A 19104-nucleotide genomic window follows, 5' to 3' on the forward strand; every position below is an offset into this window, starting at 1 on the left:
GGGCAAATCCTTTTTCCTTCCTCTGCAGCTGGGGAAGCATCAACTTCCAAGGAGGGCGACGTGGGCAAAAGGCGTCTTGTGCAGGAGGGACACTAAATGGGGAACGGAGCCAGAGATCCTTCAGGTCAAAATCGCAGCGAAGTTGAATTGTCTCTCGATTCAGCTGAGAACGTAAATTCTACCGTCCTTCCCTCATCATCTCCCCTCACTCTACCCCCCGCCCCGTTGTTTTGGATGGCGTTTCCCTCAGGGTCTCCTTGAGTAGGGGGTTGGACTAGAAGACCTCTAAGATCCCTTCCAGCCCTGTTAACTCAGCCAATGCGTTGGACTCTTCAGTATCCAAAGCTGGCTGGGCATCGCAGGTCATAAGTCGAGGAGGCTTCTCGAACCTTTGCTAAAAACAGCCTCTGGCTCTTCTCCCGTCCAGGTGGAGCGAGGTTTAAGGTGATCCCCTGGACAGCCTTGGGAGCATCTCCGGGCCTGCGTGGTGGAACGGATGTCTCAGACCTTTATGACTGTATACAAACCCCAACTGGGCCTTCAGCTGTGGCTAGAGAGTGAGCCCGTCGCCTCTCCTCGCCTCTGGTCTTCCTCGACACTCTTTGAGTTGGAGTCTGTCATTGTTTTAGCCAGTGGATTTATTATTGAGCTTCTGCCACAGAAGCAGATTGAGGCTGGGAAAAATGAAAGTGGCTGCTTACCTGCCAAGGTAAGTTCAAATTACAGAGTTGGAAGGGACCTTGTAGGTCATCTAGTCCAACCCCCTGCCCAAACAGGAGACCCTACATCATTCCTGACAGGTGGCAGTCCAGTCTCTTCTTGAAAGCCTCCAGGGATGAAGCTCCCACAACTTCTGAAGGCAACTTCTGTTCTATGGGTTGATCGGGTCTCCCTATTAGAAAAGCTCCTTAAGCAATACTTAGAAATGGATGAATTAGATCCGTGTTTTGCTTCTTTAAGAGGTGTGGACTTCAACTCCCAGAAGCCCCTGCTGGCTGGGGAATTCTGGGAGTTGAAGTCCACCCCTCTTCATTGTAGCCAAGATGGAGAAACGCCGGTCTTATTCATCCATTTCTAAGTAGCATTCAACGAGACAGGCAGCCTCATGACCTCCACGCGTGATGGACTCCAGCTCCCATCGTCCCCAGCTCAAGGGACGGGTGGTGTTGACGAGCGCTGCTGAAGAGAGATCAGGGGACCACCAGGTGACCCCCCCCCCCTTGGGCTTCCAGGTCCTGCTTGGTCTACTCACCACCGTTTGCAGCTTGTTCTCCAAGGCGAGTTTCAAGCTGTTCTTGTAGCAGTCGCTGAGTTCGGTCTGCTGCGAGGGACTGGGCTGGCCCTGGGCGATGGGCCCCACTGTGTGAATCACAACTGGAAGGCAAAAGTGGGGTGTTGCTAGAAGCAGCCCCCCCCTCCCCCAAAGCCCCCTCCCTAACTTGCTCAGAGATCTGAGGGAGAAAAGCAGAGACTTCCAACGAGCGGGGGGGCTCTCTTCCCCGCTTTCCACTTGCAGAGCAGAGCCAGGCCGACTTTGTGATATGCTTGAAATACTTTTACAAATTAGCAAACGAGAGCCTTAAAATAATTTGCTCCATATCCTGGGGGGGGGGGGGCGTTTCCCCCCTCCCTAATCCACAAACATTTATCCTGCGTTAAGGTAGCCATTCTTGGACCTGGTCCACGTTGCTTTCATTTGGCGTGCACTTAGCCACCCACTTAACCAAGCGGCAAGAGATATATATATATATATATATGTGTGTGTGTGTGTGTATTTAATGTCCGCTTTTGTGAAAATGAAGTTTACACACTCGAGCAAATCCAGCCTCGGAATGATTGTCGTTCCCTTTTGGCTCCTTTGGCACAGCGAGATAGAAGCCTTAACGAGGAAGCGATCGTTAGGAACTTGGCCCGTCTCCGGGCCTCCTTTTCCCAAGTTTCCTTTTTTTTTTTTCCCCCTTTTCCCCCACCGAGAGTTTCTGGAAACTCCCTTTTCTGATTCAAAGCTGCAAAAATCCCTTTATCTCTTTAGTTTGAGCCTCCAAGGACCCCTCTCAAAAAAGCCCAAAGAACATTCCTTTGGATTAAACAGATTAAAGAGAGAGAGAGAGAAAAAAAAAAGGCAAAGCTCTCTCACAATCTGTTATCGATGCTTTGAAACCTGGGAGGGTCCGCAGCATCGGTCAGGCATGTGTCACGCACCTTTTACATGGGGAGGAAGAGTTGTTGTCTTGGTGCAAGATGCTTAAGGAAGCACCTGCAAATATATATATATATATATATATATTCAAAACCACCCCTCTTTTATTGGCCTGTTCCTCTCCTTGGGGGGCCCCAGAGTAGCAAAGAGCAACGAGCACATGTGAAAGTGGCTTTGCAAAAGGGGAGAAGGAGGTTAACAAGCCCAGTTGGGGAGGGGAGAGAGGGAGATTGAGTTCCCCCCAAACCTCCTTCCTGTTGCCTCCTAAGAAGTGGCTGATAATGCTCAGGGTGCAAAGGCCGGCTGGGGTCACCAGGGGGGGCCCTCGCGCTAGCAATCCCTTTCCAGGGAGGTGCTGTGGCCTTGTGCCCCTGTTCTGCCTGTGGCGGTGGGGAGCTGGCCTGTTCGGGCGATGGGCCAGGGTCGGCCCCCCCTCCAGGGGTCTGTCCGAGCAGCCGGACCCCTGCGCTCGGTCGCTCCCCGGTGTTTGCCCGCTGACGTGGTTGCCCATCTGCTCCGGAGAAGGCGGGGGAGGCCTTGCCCAGGCTGGGCAGGGGAAGAAGGGGGAGCCACAGCTGAAGGCCCCCTTGTCCCGCCTGAGAGGGGGACGTCCTCATCGGTGTCCCCGATTTAACCTTGGTTTGGGGGGAAATAATTGAGTGCTGGTGCTGGAGAAGGCTCAAAGAATGGGACAATCCTGGAGTGCCTAACGCCAGATTTGTCACACCGGAGGACAAAAGTCACACAAAAAAGACACCTAACTTACTTTGGCCACGTTGCGCGGGGAAATTCGCAGGAGAAAGCCAGGAAGAGTTAGCGGGAAAAGGAAAACCAGGCCGCCCCCTTTTCCCAAAGTCCCAAAGGGCACAAGCTTCGTGGGGGTAAGCAGAGCCAGCCAGGTGAAACCCCTGGGATTTGCCACGGATCCTGCAGAATTGCCAAGAGCTCCCAGCTCCCGGTTTGGTGGCTCGGTTTGTCAAACTCCGGTGCATAATAAACGCACGGAAATGTGTAACGCTCCAAGCCATAAAAGCCTAATTTATAAACTTCCGAAGCTTCTGGATTCAACTTGCGTATTGCGACAAGACCAGGTAAGTGTGTAAATCAAGACACTCTGATTGATAAATAGATTTTAGCCCAACTGCTGAGTTCGCCCAAAACCATCCAGGAACCACGTGGGTTGAATTCCCACGAAGCACCAACTTTTGAAAGGGGGGGTGGCAAGCGAAAAGCTCACAAGGTTTGTGCCCGTGTGGCTCTTTTGTGATGTGGGGAGGGAGGGAAACGGGGGAGAGAGAGGGGGGTTTCTGATCATCCTGTATTGGAAATATTATTCAGGCCTTCAGAGTGACACAGGCCGAGTCGGAGGTTCTTTCAAAGCGACGCCGTGTTTTTATACAAGAGCGGGGAGAGGGAAATCCATATATATATATATATATATGGAAGGTTCTGGGGGAGAAGAAAGGAGAGGGCCCTTCACTCTCTTGTAGAAAGAGACAGGAGAAAGAATGAAAGGAAGAAAAAGAAAGAAAGAAAGAAAAGGAAAGAAATTAGCAGCCCGACCCGTCACGGAGGCAGGCAGGCAGGCAGCCTGGTGTGAAATTCAGTTACAAGGCAGGGAGGTTGGCGAGGAAGCGGAGGGGCAGGAGCCGCTTGAAAAAAAACCAAAAAAGCAGCTTCTCAAAAGAGTTGTGAAGTTTTCCTTCCCAGCACATAATCTCTCTCTCACACACACACACAGACCCCCAAAAGCTGGCAGCGTTAGAACTGGATGGCTGTGCTCCTGAGCAAGTCCAAAGTGCATTTTCGGCCCATCCACTGGGCAAAGGAGGCTGAAGTCCCGTCCCCCGCACACACCTTAAAGCAATTTCTGCACGCGTGTTTTTAACCACGTGCGTGAATTGAGCTGCCGTGGTTTCAGAGGCTTTGTGCGTGGTGGGTCTGTCTACCCACTGGTGGTTTATTTGATAAACCGAATCACGCCTTACAATAGGTGGATGTTAACAGGAGTAAGACCCCCCAAAAAAAAGCTCTTTCGGATGACTAGCCAGCCCCCATCCTTTGGAAGGGGGTCGCCGCCTTTGCAGCCCACCCCCCCGTCCGGTCTTCAGGTCCCCCCCCCGAGCGCATTTCTGGAGGAGGAGGGGGACGAAGCCCAGGGGGGGCCGGGGGAAGGGACCTCCCAACAGGCTCGGCCTTTCCAAACGGGGAGGGGTCGCTTTGGGAGTCCCCCCCCCCCTTTTTTTGTCCTGCCCACGGTGCCTCGGCCGATCCGCGCGTGGGTGCCGAAGCGGCGGGCGACCCTTGCAAAGATCGAGTGGGCGCCTCGCTCCGCCCCCCTTCAGGATCGCCCATGGGGGGGTTCATTGCGCCCCCCACCAAAAAAAGGCCAGGCCCCGCCCCCCCGTACCAGCCCTGCCTCCGAGCCCGGTTCCCACCCGGTGGCAAACCACGGTTTGCTTAAGCTATGATCTCTTGGCATAAGCATGAGTTTAGCTGGAGGAAGGGGCGACGGTCAGGTTGTGGGGGCTGCTTCAGCCCTCGGAAGGCTCACGGGAGGGCAGGTGGCCCCTTCGCCACCCCGAATCCCCCTCCCCAGGTGGGCTCTGGCTCCTCCCACTAGGGGCGTGGCTCTTCCGCCGGTGCGGTGTCGCATCTCTGCCTCCGGCCGTGAAGCTCGCTTCCTCGGCTCACCTGTAAAGCAAAGCCACCCAAGCAAGGAAACCCAACCGCCCTGGGCGAAGCGGGGGGCTGGGGGGGGGGGACCAGGCCAGCAACCGTCCCCCACCTCCCCAGGATCTCTCAGTTGCTCCCCGAGGCAAATCAAAGGGACCGAGCCGGGCTCTGCGCCCCCCCCCCAACACACACACTCCACGGCCCTTCGAGGTGGGAACAGCATTGCAGGAGGAGCCGGGGAAAGCGAGGGGCACCCCGAGAACAGCTGCATCGCCGGAGCTCATTTTAAGGAAGGCAATTTTGCAGCCATTTATTCCTCTTTGCATCCACGCCCCCCAGTTCTTTGCTCTTCCTTTTGTCTGCCTGGTGCACCTGTGGAGGGAGAATTCTGCATCATCACTCTCTGGCATCGGGAGAGCAAAAATCATAAGATGCATTGGACAGACATTTCCCCTCCCCTTCCCCTAATGGTGGGGAGGGGGGGTTGCTAGAAGGGGGAGGGGAAACCCTTGGGCTGTTCTCCAGGCCATTCAAGGAAGGAAGGAAAGAAGGTGAGGGAAGAAGGAAGGAAGGAAGGTGAGGGAAGAAGGAAGGAAGGAAAGAAGGAAAGAAGAAAGGAAAGGAAGGAAGGAAAGAAGGAAGGAAGGAAGGAAAGTGAGGGAAGAAGGAAGGAAGGAAAGAAGAAAGGAAAGGAAGGAAAGAAAGATGGAAGGAAGGAAGGAAGGAAGGAAGGAAGGAAGGAAGGAAGGAAGGAAGGTGAGGGAAGAAGGAAGGAAGGAAAGAAGAAAGGAAAGGAAGGAAGGACAGGAAGGAAATAAAAGGAGGAAGGAAGGTAGCAATAGCGTTTAGACTTGCACTGTGTAAGCCGCCATGGGCGAATAGGCGGCAATATAATTCAAATAAATAAATCAATACTGCTTCCCAGTCCTTCCCAGCCCTCTCTAAGCGATATACAGAGTCAGCATCTTACAACCTGGCTCCTCATTTTACCCACCTTAGAAGGACAGGAGGCGGAGTCAACCTTGAGCCAGTCAGAATCAAACTCCCAGCTGTGGGCCGAGCTAGCCTGCAACGCTGCCTTCTAACCACTGCGCCACCAGGGCTCCTGGCACCCCCCGCCCAACCTGTCCAAGTACCCCCCAACCTTAAAGGGCCAAGAGAGGGTCTCGCTTTGGAGCCTGCTCCTCTGCCTGTTCAACCCCTTTCTGATTTCCCGGGGGGTGGGGTGGGGGGTTCCCCTTTGGCTGCTGCCCCCCTCCCCTGCCAGAAGAGATGCTCCGTTTGGAAAGACAGGTGCTCAGTTCCCCAAATCGTCCCCCTCCACCCCGCCCCGGTCCCTCTTGTCTTCTCCTTCAGCCCCTCCCCTTTCTCTCTCCCCCGGCAAGGCAAGAGGGCAGGGTGACTCGAAGCTGCTGCCAGAGGAAACGGCTCCTGCCTCCGTTGCATGTTAAGCACCTTCGGGCAACGTGCCTGGAATGCGGAGGCCACCAGAGAGGCTGGCGTGGCGTGGCCATGGGGGGGGGGAGTGGGTGGGGACACAGAGAAGGACCTTTGCAGGGGTGGGCGGGTGGGCAAGGGGCAGGCAGGCCCTTCCTTGCAGGATCAGGCTTCCCGTGCCCGCTTTAGAGGACCAAGAAGGCTTGGCACACACCCTCCTTCCCATCGAGGTGGCATCCGGTTCCCCATTTTGGGATTATTGAGGGCAGGAAAGGTTTGAAGAGGATCTTGCAAAGGCCAAACCAGTTGCAATGCAAATGCGCCCCCAGCCCCAAATGCCAGGGGGCAGGTCCTGCCTGGACTTGCCCCCTGGCATTTGGGGCCGGGGCTGGGGGCTTCCAGCTCTTTCTAGCAGCATCGTTTTCCTTCTGTTCTTTTTGAGTCATTTCTCTCATTGGGACCCCATGGAAAAGTGCTGCCCCGGAACAGCGGAACCACCCCGGTTGAACCGTCTTCCCAATCGAAATCACAATCGGAAACGTTACACACTTCCGGATATTTTGGGGCTGCTGGGATAAAGGGTTTTCCAACCCAGGAAAATCTGACCCTGCCCTGAGCAAGGTGGGGGTGGCCTAGAGGATCTCTGAAGGGCCCCACTTTCCTGTCCGAAAAGGCTCGTCGGGAGGCGAACCAAGATGCCCCCCCACTCCCCCCCCGCTTTGCTCACGTAGCGGCTGATGAATCCCGAGCTGCGTTTACGAGCCTCTGATTAATATGCAAATGCCTCATTTACTTAATTCCTTTTTATTAAGAATCAAGCAGGCGACTTTGAAGACGGAGAAGAGGCCGATTTCCCCGGCTCTTCGGAAATGGGACGGCAGAGACGGAAATGTTCCCTCTGCCACTTTTTTTTTTTTTTTAAACGGGGGGTGGGGGGGATTCGGGATACAATCCCACTTTGGGAGGGGTGCGTGTGTGTTTGGATCACATTACAATTCGCCAGGGGCACAATAATTTAGCATGGGGCGGGGCCAAATCTGACAGCTAAGTTTGTTTTAGAGGGGAGGGCCTGCCAATGCCCCACCCCTGCTGATGAAGCTCCACCCTCTGCGGCTGATGCCCCGCCCCTGCTGATGAAGCTCCACCCTCTGTAGATGATGCCCCGCCCCTGCTGATGAAGCTCCACCTTCTGCGGCTGATGCCCCGCCCCTGCCAATGCCCCGCCCCTGCTGATGAAGCTCCACCCTCTGTGCCTGATGCCCCGCCCCTGCCAATGCCCCGCCCCTGCTGATGAAGCTCCACCCTCTGTGCCTGATGCCCCGCCCCTGCCAATGCCCCGCCCCTGCTGATGAAGCTCCACCTTCTGCGGCTGATGCCCCGCCCCTGCCAATGCCCCGCCCCTGCTGATGAAGCCCCACCTTCTGTCACTGATGCCCCGCCTCTTCTGAAGCTCCACCCTCTGTGGCTGATGCCCCACCCCGCCAAGGCCACCCCTTGCCACTGTGGGCCAGGCAGGGTCAGCTGAAGGGCTGGACGCAGCCCGTGGGTCACAAAGCACCAGGTCCAAAACCATCTCCCTCTTTTTGGGCAGCTTCTCCTAGGCTGCTTTCGAAGGAAGCTGGAAAACTGACATCGGTCCTGAGGCTTCACACCCGCCTATCTATCTGGTGAAACTGACAAGGCCACGCGCCTGCACTGTCAGCGGCATCAGAGAGCTGCCAAAAGAGAGAAAGAAAACGGACAGGGACATGAAGAAATGCGTGTTGTCTCTGACCCTGACCTCGCCAGTTGCAGTACTGGGCAGAAGGAGGGCAGCGCCATGAAGCAAAAGCGAGAAGAAAAAGTTGGAGGATGCGAGAGAAACACCTTCCCGGCTCCGGTCAGTTTCACTGCCACTATTCTCAAACACTGCATGATTCAGTAAATTGGGATCTGCCTTCCTGCTTGGCTGTCAATCAAAGCATATTTAACATTGTGCCCAGAGAGGCCTTAAAAATGATTTTCTGAGCTTTAATCTGATTCTAAGGGTCTCTTTGTAGTCAAACTGTCTAATCTGGAGCATTGTTTATGCTGTCAAACAGCTTTCAGAGTTAGCAAGTTCTTAACTTTAAAGGAGATTTTTGCCCTCCTCTGATACAGAGCCGTGATTCAGGGTTCTGAGTTCAGGAATAAAAAATTTGTAGCCACTGGTTTTCAAGGCTAAAAACTCCATTTCTTGATTCCTTCCTTGTACGGATCTGTTTTAACACTCCTGCCCTTTCCTGCACCTCTTTTTCTCCCTCTGACTGAATTCAGTGATTCAGCTAATCGTCCCGTTCAAATGGCCAGTTGCCTCTACTCACATCGAGCTGGGAGACGGTACCCACAGGTGATTTTCGCTTTTCCAGTCTCGCAACCATTCAGTGTCCGGCATTCTTCTTTCAGCAAAGGTCCGGCGGCACGGTGGATGCATCCATCCACTGCGAAAGGAATGAGAAACCAAAAACACAAATGCATACATTGTCAAAATAATAATAATAATAATAATAATAATAATAATAATAATAGTAGTAGTAGTAGTAGTAGTAATAGTAATAGTAATAATAGTAATAATAATAATAGTAATAATGCTGCAATACCAGGTGAGGCACACAGGGAAGAGAAACGGCTAAAAAACAAACCAACCACGGAATATCGTGCTCTGCAAATTGAAGATGAGTAACTATGGAGGAAGAAATCAGTAGTTGTGCTGATACTAACAGGAGCCGTTGGAGCGATACTTAGATACATGGACATTTTGAACTTATTAGACCTGAATATTTTGACTTTGCAAAAAAAAAAAAAAAAACTACCCTCCTTGGAACTGCCTGCTACACTCAGAGGCTACCTGACTAGCTGTCAAATCCAGTCTGAATATCTGGCTGGCTGTGGGACCAAACAAGAACGAGTGACCACCAGCCTGTGGTGGAACCTGCCGATTCAGGGGCAGTGTAGCTCGCTGAACAAGATGGCAAAAAGATTAAAATAAAATTGCAGGGAGGAGTCACAACCGGTCTGCCCTCTCCTTTGGGAAAGTTTCTGCGCCAAGTGGTTGGATTTAGTTCTTTGCAGGGTTGGGGAGAAAGGGATGGGGAGAAGGAAGGAAGGAAGGAAGGAAGGAAGGAAGGAAGGAAGGAAGGAAGGAAGGAAGGAAGGAAAGGAGGGAAGGAGGGAAGGGAAGGGAAGGGAAGGGAAGGGAAGGGAGGAAGGAAGGAAGGAAGGAAGGAAGGAAGGAAGGAAGGAAGGAAGGAAAAAAGGAGAAGGAGGGAAGGAGAGGAAAAGGAAAGGCAGGAAGGAAGGAAGAGAAAATTCAAGGGAGGAAGGGAAGGAAGGACAATGGAGAGGAAGGAAGGAAAGGAAAAAAAGAGGGAGGGAAGGAAGGGAAGGAAGACAGACAGACAGACAGACAAGCTGGTCTGATTCACTCTCTGCTCTCCAGCCATTACAGAGCCCCAATTGATCAGGGAAGTTCATTATTAGCTCATTCTCAGTCCATCTGCTAATCCATAAAACAATATTTGACCAGTTGCGTTCCGAGGGGAGTCGATCGAGGCCGGAGGAGTAGGGAGGCGGTGGTTTTGTCTTAGAGCAGGCTAACTGTCCGCGTTGGGTTAACCCCCGCCATTCGAGAGAGAGAGAGAGAGAAAGGAAGGGATCCCGGTTGAATTCTGGGGGGGTCGATCAGAAGGGTTTCACGTAGAAAGCCAGGCAGAGCAGACGGGGGTTCGACCTCAAATTTGAACCCGGGGCTCTTCTGACATCCTAACCAATGTATTTATGACCCTTGCAGTGTCCCGGGGTCATGTGATTGTCATCCACAACCTTCCCAGGCAGCTTCTGACAAGCCAAGTCAATGAGAGAAGTCAGATGCGCTTAACGGCTGCGTGGTTCGCTTAACGGCTTTGGTTGTCAACAGTGACAAAATTAAAGTTGTAAAATGGTCAAACCTCACCCTAACACAGGGGTGTCCAACCTTGGCAACTTTAAGACTTGTGGACTTCAACTCCCAGAATTCCTCAGCCATAACAACAACAACAATAACAACAACAATAATAATAATAGTTGTTATTATTATGCTGTCGGAATAATGCCGCGTGTAAAGATTCTTACGGAATATTTTTATCCCCAATTGCATCAAAATTGCCCCCATTTGGGGAGGAGGGAAACGTCGCCCTGTGAATATTTTTATTTTAAAAGCCTGCTGGAAAACCCATACATGTCTGGTTGCGTGCATTTTGTCTGCGGTAAATGGGGTTGTTGTTGTTGGGTTTTTTTTCCGCGCTGTTTTCCTAATGCATGCATTTTCTGAAAGTGGTGCTTCCTGACAACATGGTGCATTGTGTTTTCCCTCCAAGCCACACAACAAGCATGGCACAACACAAACCCGTCCCCAAGTGAGCTAAGCCCAAAGCCAGCTCGCCGGTGGAGTTTCGGCTTCTTGCAGTTTCCTCCCCACGACAAAACTGGAAATGCTATTCACCGATTCTTTGGGACGGATTTGCTGAGGATCATAATTCCTTCGTGCCGAGGCTGCGAGGAGAAAGGTGCCCTTGTCACATAAGACTCTAACACAGAGAGACACAATGTGCTGTTGCATTAATATTGTGCGTGGCTCGGCCCTGGTATACCCACCGGCACCCAAAACCCTTGGGGAGTGTTGCATTTTGGTTATTTTAAACCTTTTTTTTTTTTTTTTGCAGTTTCAGAAGGGAAGAGCAAGCAAATAGAAAGAAAGAAAATAAAACCAGGGTGCTTTGCGATGGGAAAACCGAGCGTGACGGATACCCTGCTGTTGGAGCATGTCCGCATTAATGCCAGGGTTGGGCCGGAGCAAGGGGCGAAGGGAGGAAGAGGAGAGGAGGGTTAGGACCGCAGTTTCCTGCTTCGCAATGCAACCAGGGGATTAACCAGGGGGAGAAGCAAAGTGCCCCAAGATTGCAGAATGAGGGCACATGCTTTGATTTTTCTGGCCTTCTGCAAAGCGACAATCCTTTTGGTAGCCCTGTTTCTCCAAGGACCTGGCACAGAAGATGGACAACTTCTACTTTCCTTCTCCCTCTTCTCCTCTTTCTCCTCCTCTTTCTCCCTCTCCCTTTTCTCCTCCTCTTACGCCTTGTCCTTCTCCCTGTCTCTCTTCCTTCTTCTCCCTCTTCTCCTTTCTCCTCTTTCTCCCTCTCCTTCTTCTCCTATTTCTCTTTCTCCTTCCCCCTCTTCTATTTCTCCTCCTATTTCTCCTTCTCTTTCTCCCTCTCCCCCTCCTTTTTCTGCCTCTCCTCCTTTTCCTCCTTCTTCTCCTTCTTCTCCTCTCCTCCTCCTTCTCCTTCCTTCTATCCCACCATCCTTGTTCAGCTGCTGAAGCTTCTTCTTCCCAGTTGATGGCTCCAAACAGGCCTCAAGACCCTTAAAAAAACTTCAATCAGATGGCCAAGGAGCCACGATCTGGAAGTCTCTCCCCATTGCCTCAAGCGTCTATTATGCATGCATTTCACTTTTTTAAAAACTTTATTTTACGAGGCATATAAAAGCGAGGAGAAGAATACAAAACCAGGTGGTAAACTGGATGCGCTTGCTGAAAAAACGGGGTGGGGGGAAATAATTTATAAGCTTGTTGCATAGACCGTTGAAATTTATTGCCGGGGTGGTCAGGAAGCTGTGTGTAGCGCAAGCAGCAAAACGGCTTAGGAAAGCGTAGAGTTGTAGGTGCAGGGAGGCAGAGCAGGGAAGAAGGAAAGAAAAAGAGAAAAGAGAGGAAGAAAAAGAAGAGAGGGAAGGAAGGAAGGAAGAAAAAGAAAGAAAAGAAGAAAGAAAGAAAAGAAGGAAGAGAGAAAGCTAGAAAGAAAGCTAGAAAGCTAGAAAGAAAGAAAGAAAGAAAGAAAGAAAGAAAGAAAGAAAGAAAGAAAGAAAGAAAGAAAGAAAGAAAAGAAGAAAAGGGAGGAGGAGAGGCAGGAGGAGGAAGGGAAGGAGGAGGAGGCTGAGAGGAAGAGGGTGAGGAGGAGGGATGGAGGAAATGGAGAAGGAGAGGAAGAGGAGCAAGATGGAAGAAAAGGAGAGGAAGAGGAAAAAAGAGGAGGGGTGGTGGAAGAAGACGCGCAAGGAGAGAGAGGAGGAAGCTGCTTCAGAGAGTGGCCTTGGGGGATGAGAAGCTCTTTGCAGAAAAAAAGAGACCCACAGCATTGTTTCTTGATCTCGATCCATGACAGGACGAACCGACCCGAAGTCTAAAAGGTCCGCCATGACAGAAGCATCCTAAAAAGGAGATTCGACCTGAGGGAATCTCGTCAACAAATTTGGGGGGATCCCCTTGAGCCCCCCCCGGCCTTCAAAGGACACTTCGGGAGGAGAAAGGGGGGGGGAGGAGGAGGGAATATCCCCAGCGGGAAGCAATAATACCTCCCCCCCCCCCCAAATGTTTGTCACAGTTGCCTTCACACGTTTGGCTTTAGAAGCGACACTGTTGTTGTTGTTGTTACACCTGAGAATTTTATTTTATTTTATTTTTGGGGTCTGTTTTGACAGAAGTGTTTTTAACGTCGAGAACCTTTCAGCTACGGCTCCAGGCTGCAATTTCCACCACCACCACCCCACTCCTTCCTGAAAAGCAGCAAATGAGGGAGTGTTAATAATACTCAGATGATGAAGATGAAGAAGAAGAAGATCTAATAATGTCTGCCATGCAGCATAATCTGCTGGAGGAAGTAGATTCCTGCCCCTCCCCCCAAATCTGCACAGCTCATCAAGGGCACCGCCCCTGGAATCGACTTCGATCAGGATCTCCTTACGGGGTTTCTTAAACTTGGCAGCTTTTAAGTACGTGGACTTCAACTCCCAGAATCCCCCAGCCAGCATCCTTTAAGATGGGTGGACCTCAGCTCCCAGAATCCCCCATCCCGCGTGCTTTAAGATGGGTTGATTCATTTAACAACTGGATTACTTCTTTAACAACTGCAGTGATTCACTTTAACAACAGTGGCAGGAAAGGTCACCAAGCAGGGACCAACCTCACAACTCTCTCGCTTAAACGTCAGAAATGTTTGGCTCAATTGTGGTCTTAAATGGAGGACTACCTGTAGTCGGCAAATGCCGGCGTCTTTCTCATGGGGCAATCCTGATGAAAGTTGGCTTCCCTTGCTCTCTCTGGTGCCATTTCCCCCCCGGCTTTGTAAGGCTTAATTTGCAAATGACCTGCTTTGCTAGCTGAACCGATTTTCCTGCGGTGAAAAAAGCAGCCGTTTTCTGAATCCCTCTCCGAAAATGAGACCATTCCCATTGGAAATCGCCAGAGGTGGAAAGCACGGCCACCAATGCCGGCTTGGCACGCGGATCGACTTCTTTGTGGCTATGTGCTTTTGTGCAAAAGGGTTTTTGAAGGAAGCTCTGTCCTCTCTAAGATGGGATTTGGAGACAGGAAGCATGGGAGAAGGGAGGGGGCGGGTTTCTTTTTGCTTCAAAAGGCCTCGTGCTGTTCCCGGCCTCGTTGAGAGGCAGAGTGGAAATGGCACCACAAGGAGATCCCTTTCTACGACTCACCAGAGAGAGATGAGAGCCTATCTCGAAATGTTCTTTTCTAACAGCCTTTTCCGCCGCCTCTAGAAATTGCTAATGCTGGAGAAAACCCAAGGGCTGTGCTCTCTATCCATTATTGAATTCTCTTGATATTCTAAATGTTGGGAAATTAGTAGGGTTTGAAGACTACATCGAAGCGTTGAATTAGCTCGGCATTAGTATCACGTGGATACATATATTTTTTTTGTTGTTGTTGCCTTTTTACATTTTAGCTCATTTGAATCGCCCGCAAGGCATATATTTTTCTCCCCCTGCAACGTCTCTGGTGCATTCCCGTTTTTTTTTTTAATTTGCAACGTTTCTCCGATAATATTAAAACGCGCCCGCCCAGACACAAATCTCAAATCTGCTTGCAGTTTCCTTCTGAATTACGAGTCAGCAGAAGCAGGCCGTTTCAGAGGGCAAAGCTTGGGGAAATGAAAAAAGGAAGGGAAAAAACAACAAGAATTGGAATGCAATTCGCAGGCAAAACTTTCCTCCCTTCAACGAAAGTGTGTGTGTGTGTGTGTGTGTGTGTGTGTGTGTAAGTGTGTGTGTGGCTTTGTACAAACACACACACAGCCTCTAGAGATTTTCACTTATCCAGGTTGTGGTTGTCCCAAAGGTCCTTTTTTTTTTTCAGGCGGCAGCTGAACTTTTCTTGTTTTTTTTCTTTGAAGACGTTTTGCTTCGCATCCAAGAAGCTTCTTCAGCTCTGACTGGGTGATGGAGGATGGATGGATTTATATTCCTTGCAGGCAGCTGGTCATTTGCATCCTTTTATAGACGGTCGTTGAGGCCGCTTGGCCCCTCTCTCAATAGAATGGGAGGGATACGACCTCATCTATCTCCAGTCTACAATAATGATCCTTTCAACAGCTCCAAGAAGGCTCCACACCCATTTGCACCCCTCAGGTGACCCCGAGGACTCAGATAAGCCTCCAAGTGGCCTCAACGACCCTCTAAAAAGGATGCAATTGACCAGCTGTCTGCAAGGAGTATAAATCCTTCCATTCCCCACCATCCAGTCAGAGCTGAAGAAGCTAAGAAAAAAACAAGAAAGTCCAGTGGCCTCCTGAACCAGCACCTTTGGGACAGACACATCACATCCTTTTGCCGTTGTCTGGCCCCCGGACTCCAATTAAAACTCCATGCCTTTGTTAGGGGCAGTTGGCTCCTATTGAGACATTGCAGGAAGTCCTCAAACCCCACAACTGAGCCCAAAATCTCCTGTGGCTAAGTGAGACGGCGGTGAGTTTTGCTCCGTTTTACAACCTCGCTTGCCAACAGCTGTTAAGGGAGTGACTCCCGTTGTAAAGTTAGCCATGCGGTCGTTAAGTGAATCCAGCTTTCCCGTTGACTTTGCTCGTTGGAAGGTCGCTATATAGGGGAATCATGCACGCGCCCCCCCGGGACGCTGCGACCGTCGTAAATTAGAGTCAGCTGCCAAGCGTCCGAATTTTGATGTCCAGACCATGGGGAGGCTGAAATGGTTGCGACTCGCAAGCATGAAAAACGGTCCTAAGTAACTTTTTCAGTGCCGTTGCAACTTGGAAGAGTCAGTAAACGAACTGTTGTGAAGGCTGCCTGTACAGAATCACAGACACACACAAATACAGAGACACAAACACACACACACACACACACACACAAAAGCCAGAGCGGTGTATGATTTATTTTAGGGGCTTCTGTGATACAAACCCGTCTCCCTGGACAATTTTGGTGTGTGTGTCGGGGGAAGGACCTTGAATTCCCCTTAAAAGTTTTTGCTTTTTGGACCTAAAGCAGTTCTCCCCCCGCCCTCCCCTCGCTAGGAAACCTTGATGCCAAACAAATCAGAATTATGGGAGGGAGACCTCAATTATGCCCCCTGTCCTGCTTGGGTAAGAGATCTCAACTACAGATCATAAATAACCGTCAATAAATAGATTAGGTGGAGGTTGACATCATGTTCCGCATTGCACACAAAAGGAACCAGGCAGAGAGAAGAGAAGAAAGGGGCTTCTTAGGAAAATTGGAGGTGGGAGGGGGGACATTATTACAGGAGTTTTGCACAAAGGTGGGGTGAGATTTGATGCACTCAAGAGGGGGGACCTAATGCGCAAATACGGCACGTTCCCAAAGGTTTTTAGGAATGTACGCAGAGAGATTTGTGCTTCAGTCGTGGGGAGAAAGACGGATCCGGGAGCAAAATGGTTGTCTGAATGCAGAATCGGAGGTGGATAGGATCCTGGCCCTTCGGGGTCGTGGTTTACCTCCAAAATCCCAATTAAAGAATTTCTGAGCCCAGCCAACAAAGGGGACACTACGTTTTTCACCTTGCTGAATTGCTTATTCTGGTGTTTTTCTTTTTTAAATCATAGGCACCAAGTAAAAGAGAGGACTTTTTTTTATTTATTGACACGCACACTCTCTCTCTCTTTTTCACAAAAGCAGTCACAAAAAACACGCTCCCGTCTTCTTACTCACTCCCAACCTTGGCAATGGGCTGGGAACGAAATGATTTACACCCCCTCACACCCACCCACTTAGCTAGACCAAGGTCTGCCAGCAGAAGCACCCCGAGAATGAATTTCTAAAAACTGCAATGACCAAAACACGCCTTTCCAAGCTCTCACACAACCTGGGGGCTGCTGACTGTGGCTCACCTGTGCCATTGCATCCCGTAACCCTCTCTGGACAGGCTTCAAAAGCTGGTGCCACACAACTTTCCTTGCTTCAACAGTGCGAGCTTTTCGCGTTTCCATTGGCATCTGGCTGGGAATTGCTTTGCAGCGACAGATCAGGACCCCCTAAGCTGGGATGGGCGGCACATTTTTGCAGGTTGGGAAAAGCCTTGCCTGAGTCTATTCACTGCTGAACGTGGTTAGTTTATTTTTACGGCAAAACCCCGCTTGTTAGCTTATCCCCCAATAGGTTTCAGTGGGAATTAGTTCAGGATGAGCCGCACTGTCAGTCCTGCTCCAACCTGATCCCTTAGAAAGGAAAGACTCTCGACTCCAATAGACTGAAGCAAAAACTTCTTTTACTAAAGGAAGTTGGTTGCAGTAAAGTCGGGCTCGATCTAAGGCTCCCCCTCTCTGCAAAAATGATGCCGAAAAGGCTTTCTTCTTTCCCCCTCTGCTGTGTGACAGGTCTGTATTTCTCCAATCCGAGTTTTGTCTTGAGGACGCTGGGATGTTTTGGGCGGCAATTCCCATTCTTTCTCAAGGCGCAGGGCCTTGGTGCCCACTGGTACAATCTGGTTCTGGGCGTCTCTGGTCTTTATCACTTGTCATTCCCCTCTCCCTGTTTCCCATCATGTACACACACACACAATTATTGCTGATTTGTGTTAAAAACAACAACAAAAAAACCCTCACCCCTCCAGTTCTTGATGCCAGGATGGCGGGATCTGTCAGACTTGACACACACACCATGTCTGAATGGGTAAACCTCGGTCCGTGCCAAGCAAGGCAAGGAGGCCAAGGCGTGTGGGCATCTCCCGGGGAGAGTCAATTTAAGGGTGCGGGAGAGAAAGGGGGAGGCAGACCTCCGTATTGCAACAAGCAGCCCCCTGCCCTCCCCCTCCCCCCCCCTCCTTCGCCTGCTTTCATCTCCCTCCCTCGCTCATTGCCGCTTAAGCCGGGCTTCCTATTCGCGCTTCTTCTGGGGTCTCCACAAAATCAATTTCAAAATGCAAATTGATTCCCAGCTTCCATACAAATCTTGTGTTAGGGCTGGGGGGAAGGGGGGGGGGTTTGCAGAGGGGAGGAAGGGAGGAGGAGGAGGGGGGGGGTCAGAAGGAGCCAGAGGAACTATTACGGGGCCAGCCCGGCTCGTGGCTAACCGAGAAATTGGAGGCTTTGCGAAGATGAAAAGCGCAGGATTGAAGCCACGACACGGGCAAAGAGATTGGATTGGGGGGAAGGGGCTGGATAGAGGATCGTTTAATTTGCTTCCCCCCCCCCAAATGAGAGCCTTTAAGCAGAGATGATTGAAATAGCATGCGGGGCAGTGGGGGTAAGGTGTCCACCCAGGCTACCGTCTCCCATGTGAATCCTGCATCCGGGTGGGGAGGGGATAGATAAGATGACCTCCAAGGGCCCCTTTGCAAATTAAGTCTCCCAGTGGTGGTGGTGGGGGAACATGCATTCCTACGGGGAGTCCTCAACTTAAGACCACCACAGAGCCCACCCTTTCCATGGTTGGGTGAGTTTTGCCCTGTTGGACGACTTTTCCTTGACGCGGTTGTTAAGTGAAGCACTTCCGTTGTTAAATTAGTCCCAGGGTGGTCTAGTGAATCCGGCTTCCCCCATTGACTTGCAAAAGGGGATCACGTGACTCCGGGACCGTCCTAAATGTGAGTCGGTGGCATCTGAGTTTGGATCACGTGACCACCACAGGGAAGCCGCAATGGTCGTTAAGCGTGAAAAACGGTCCCCAGTTACTTTTTTCAGTGGCCGCCGTACTTTCGAACGGTCACGAAATGAACGGCTGGGAATGGAGGCCTTCCCGGATTCTGGCTGGTTCCACTTTCTAGGGTCCACTTTCGAATCTGCCTCCTCCTCCTCCTCCTCCTCCTCCTCCTCCTCCTCCTCCTCCTCCTTCTTCCTGCAGACCCAGCCACGCCAAGGGCCTCCTCGGCTGCAGAACCGGTTCCACCCTGCTGAGTTAGGGACTTGTTATCTCGGCTATGGTTTAATTAAAGCTTGTTTATCCCCAACCTCTGAGCGGCCCTTTGGGAGGCAGGGAGACTAATCTGGGATGCTCTGGGGAAGCCAAGAGCCTGCAAAACAACTCTGCGCCTTTTCACCCTTCGTTTTCCACTCAGTTTTCTTTCTTTCTTTCCTTTCCTTCCTTCCTTCCTTCCTTCCTTGTTTTCCTTCCACCCCTCCCCTTCCGTCCCTTCCTCCCCCCTTCCTTCCTCTGTTTTCCTTCTCTCTTCCTTCTGTTTTCCTTCCCTTCTCTCCTTCCTTCCTTCCTTCCTTCTTCCCTCATCCTTCCTTCCTTCCTTCCTTCCTTCCTTCCTTCCTTCCTTCCTTCCTTCCTTCCTTCCTTCCTTGTTTTCCTTCCCTTCTCTCCTTCCTTCCCTTTTCCTTCCCTTCTCCTTCCTTCCTTCCTTCCTTCCTTGTTTTACTTCCTTCCTTGTTTTCCTTCCCTTCTCTCCCTCCTTCCCTTTTCCTTCCCTTCTCTCTTTCCTTCCTTCCTTCCTTCCTTCCTTTCCTTCCCTTCTCTCCTTCCTTCCTTCC

The 19104-nt window shown here is 51.2% G+C and overlaps 1 protein-coding gene across 11 annotated transcripts in view; it reads right to left on the reverse strand.

The window, feature by feature from the left end:
• The window catches only part of MACROD1 (mono-ADP ribosylhydrolase 1), a 195053-nt gene that overhangs the window by 2625 nt on the left and 173324 nt on the right, over positions 1-19104 (reverse strand). For all 11 annotated transcript variants that reach the window (XM_087913687.1, XM_087913685.1, XM_087913688.1 and 8 more), the window contains 2 exons: positions 8656-8772; positions 1253-1374 (listed from right to left, as the gene is read on the reverse strand). In XM_087913687.1, the coding sequence (XP_087769813.1) occupies positions 1253-1374; positions 8656-8772 (239 nt within the window). The remainder of the gene's footprint in view (positions 1-1252; positions 1375-8655; positions 8773-19104) is intronic.

Source organism: Pseudonaja textilis, chromosome 16, assembly GCF_049901715.1.
Source record: "Pseudonaja textilis isolate UNSWEBS1 chromosome 16, rPseTex1.2, whole genome shotgun sequence".
NCBI lineage: Eukaryota > Metazoa > Chordata > Lepidosauria > Squamata > Elapidae > Pseudonaja > Pseudonaja textilis.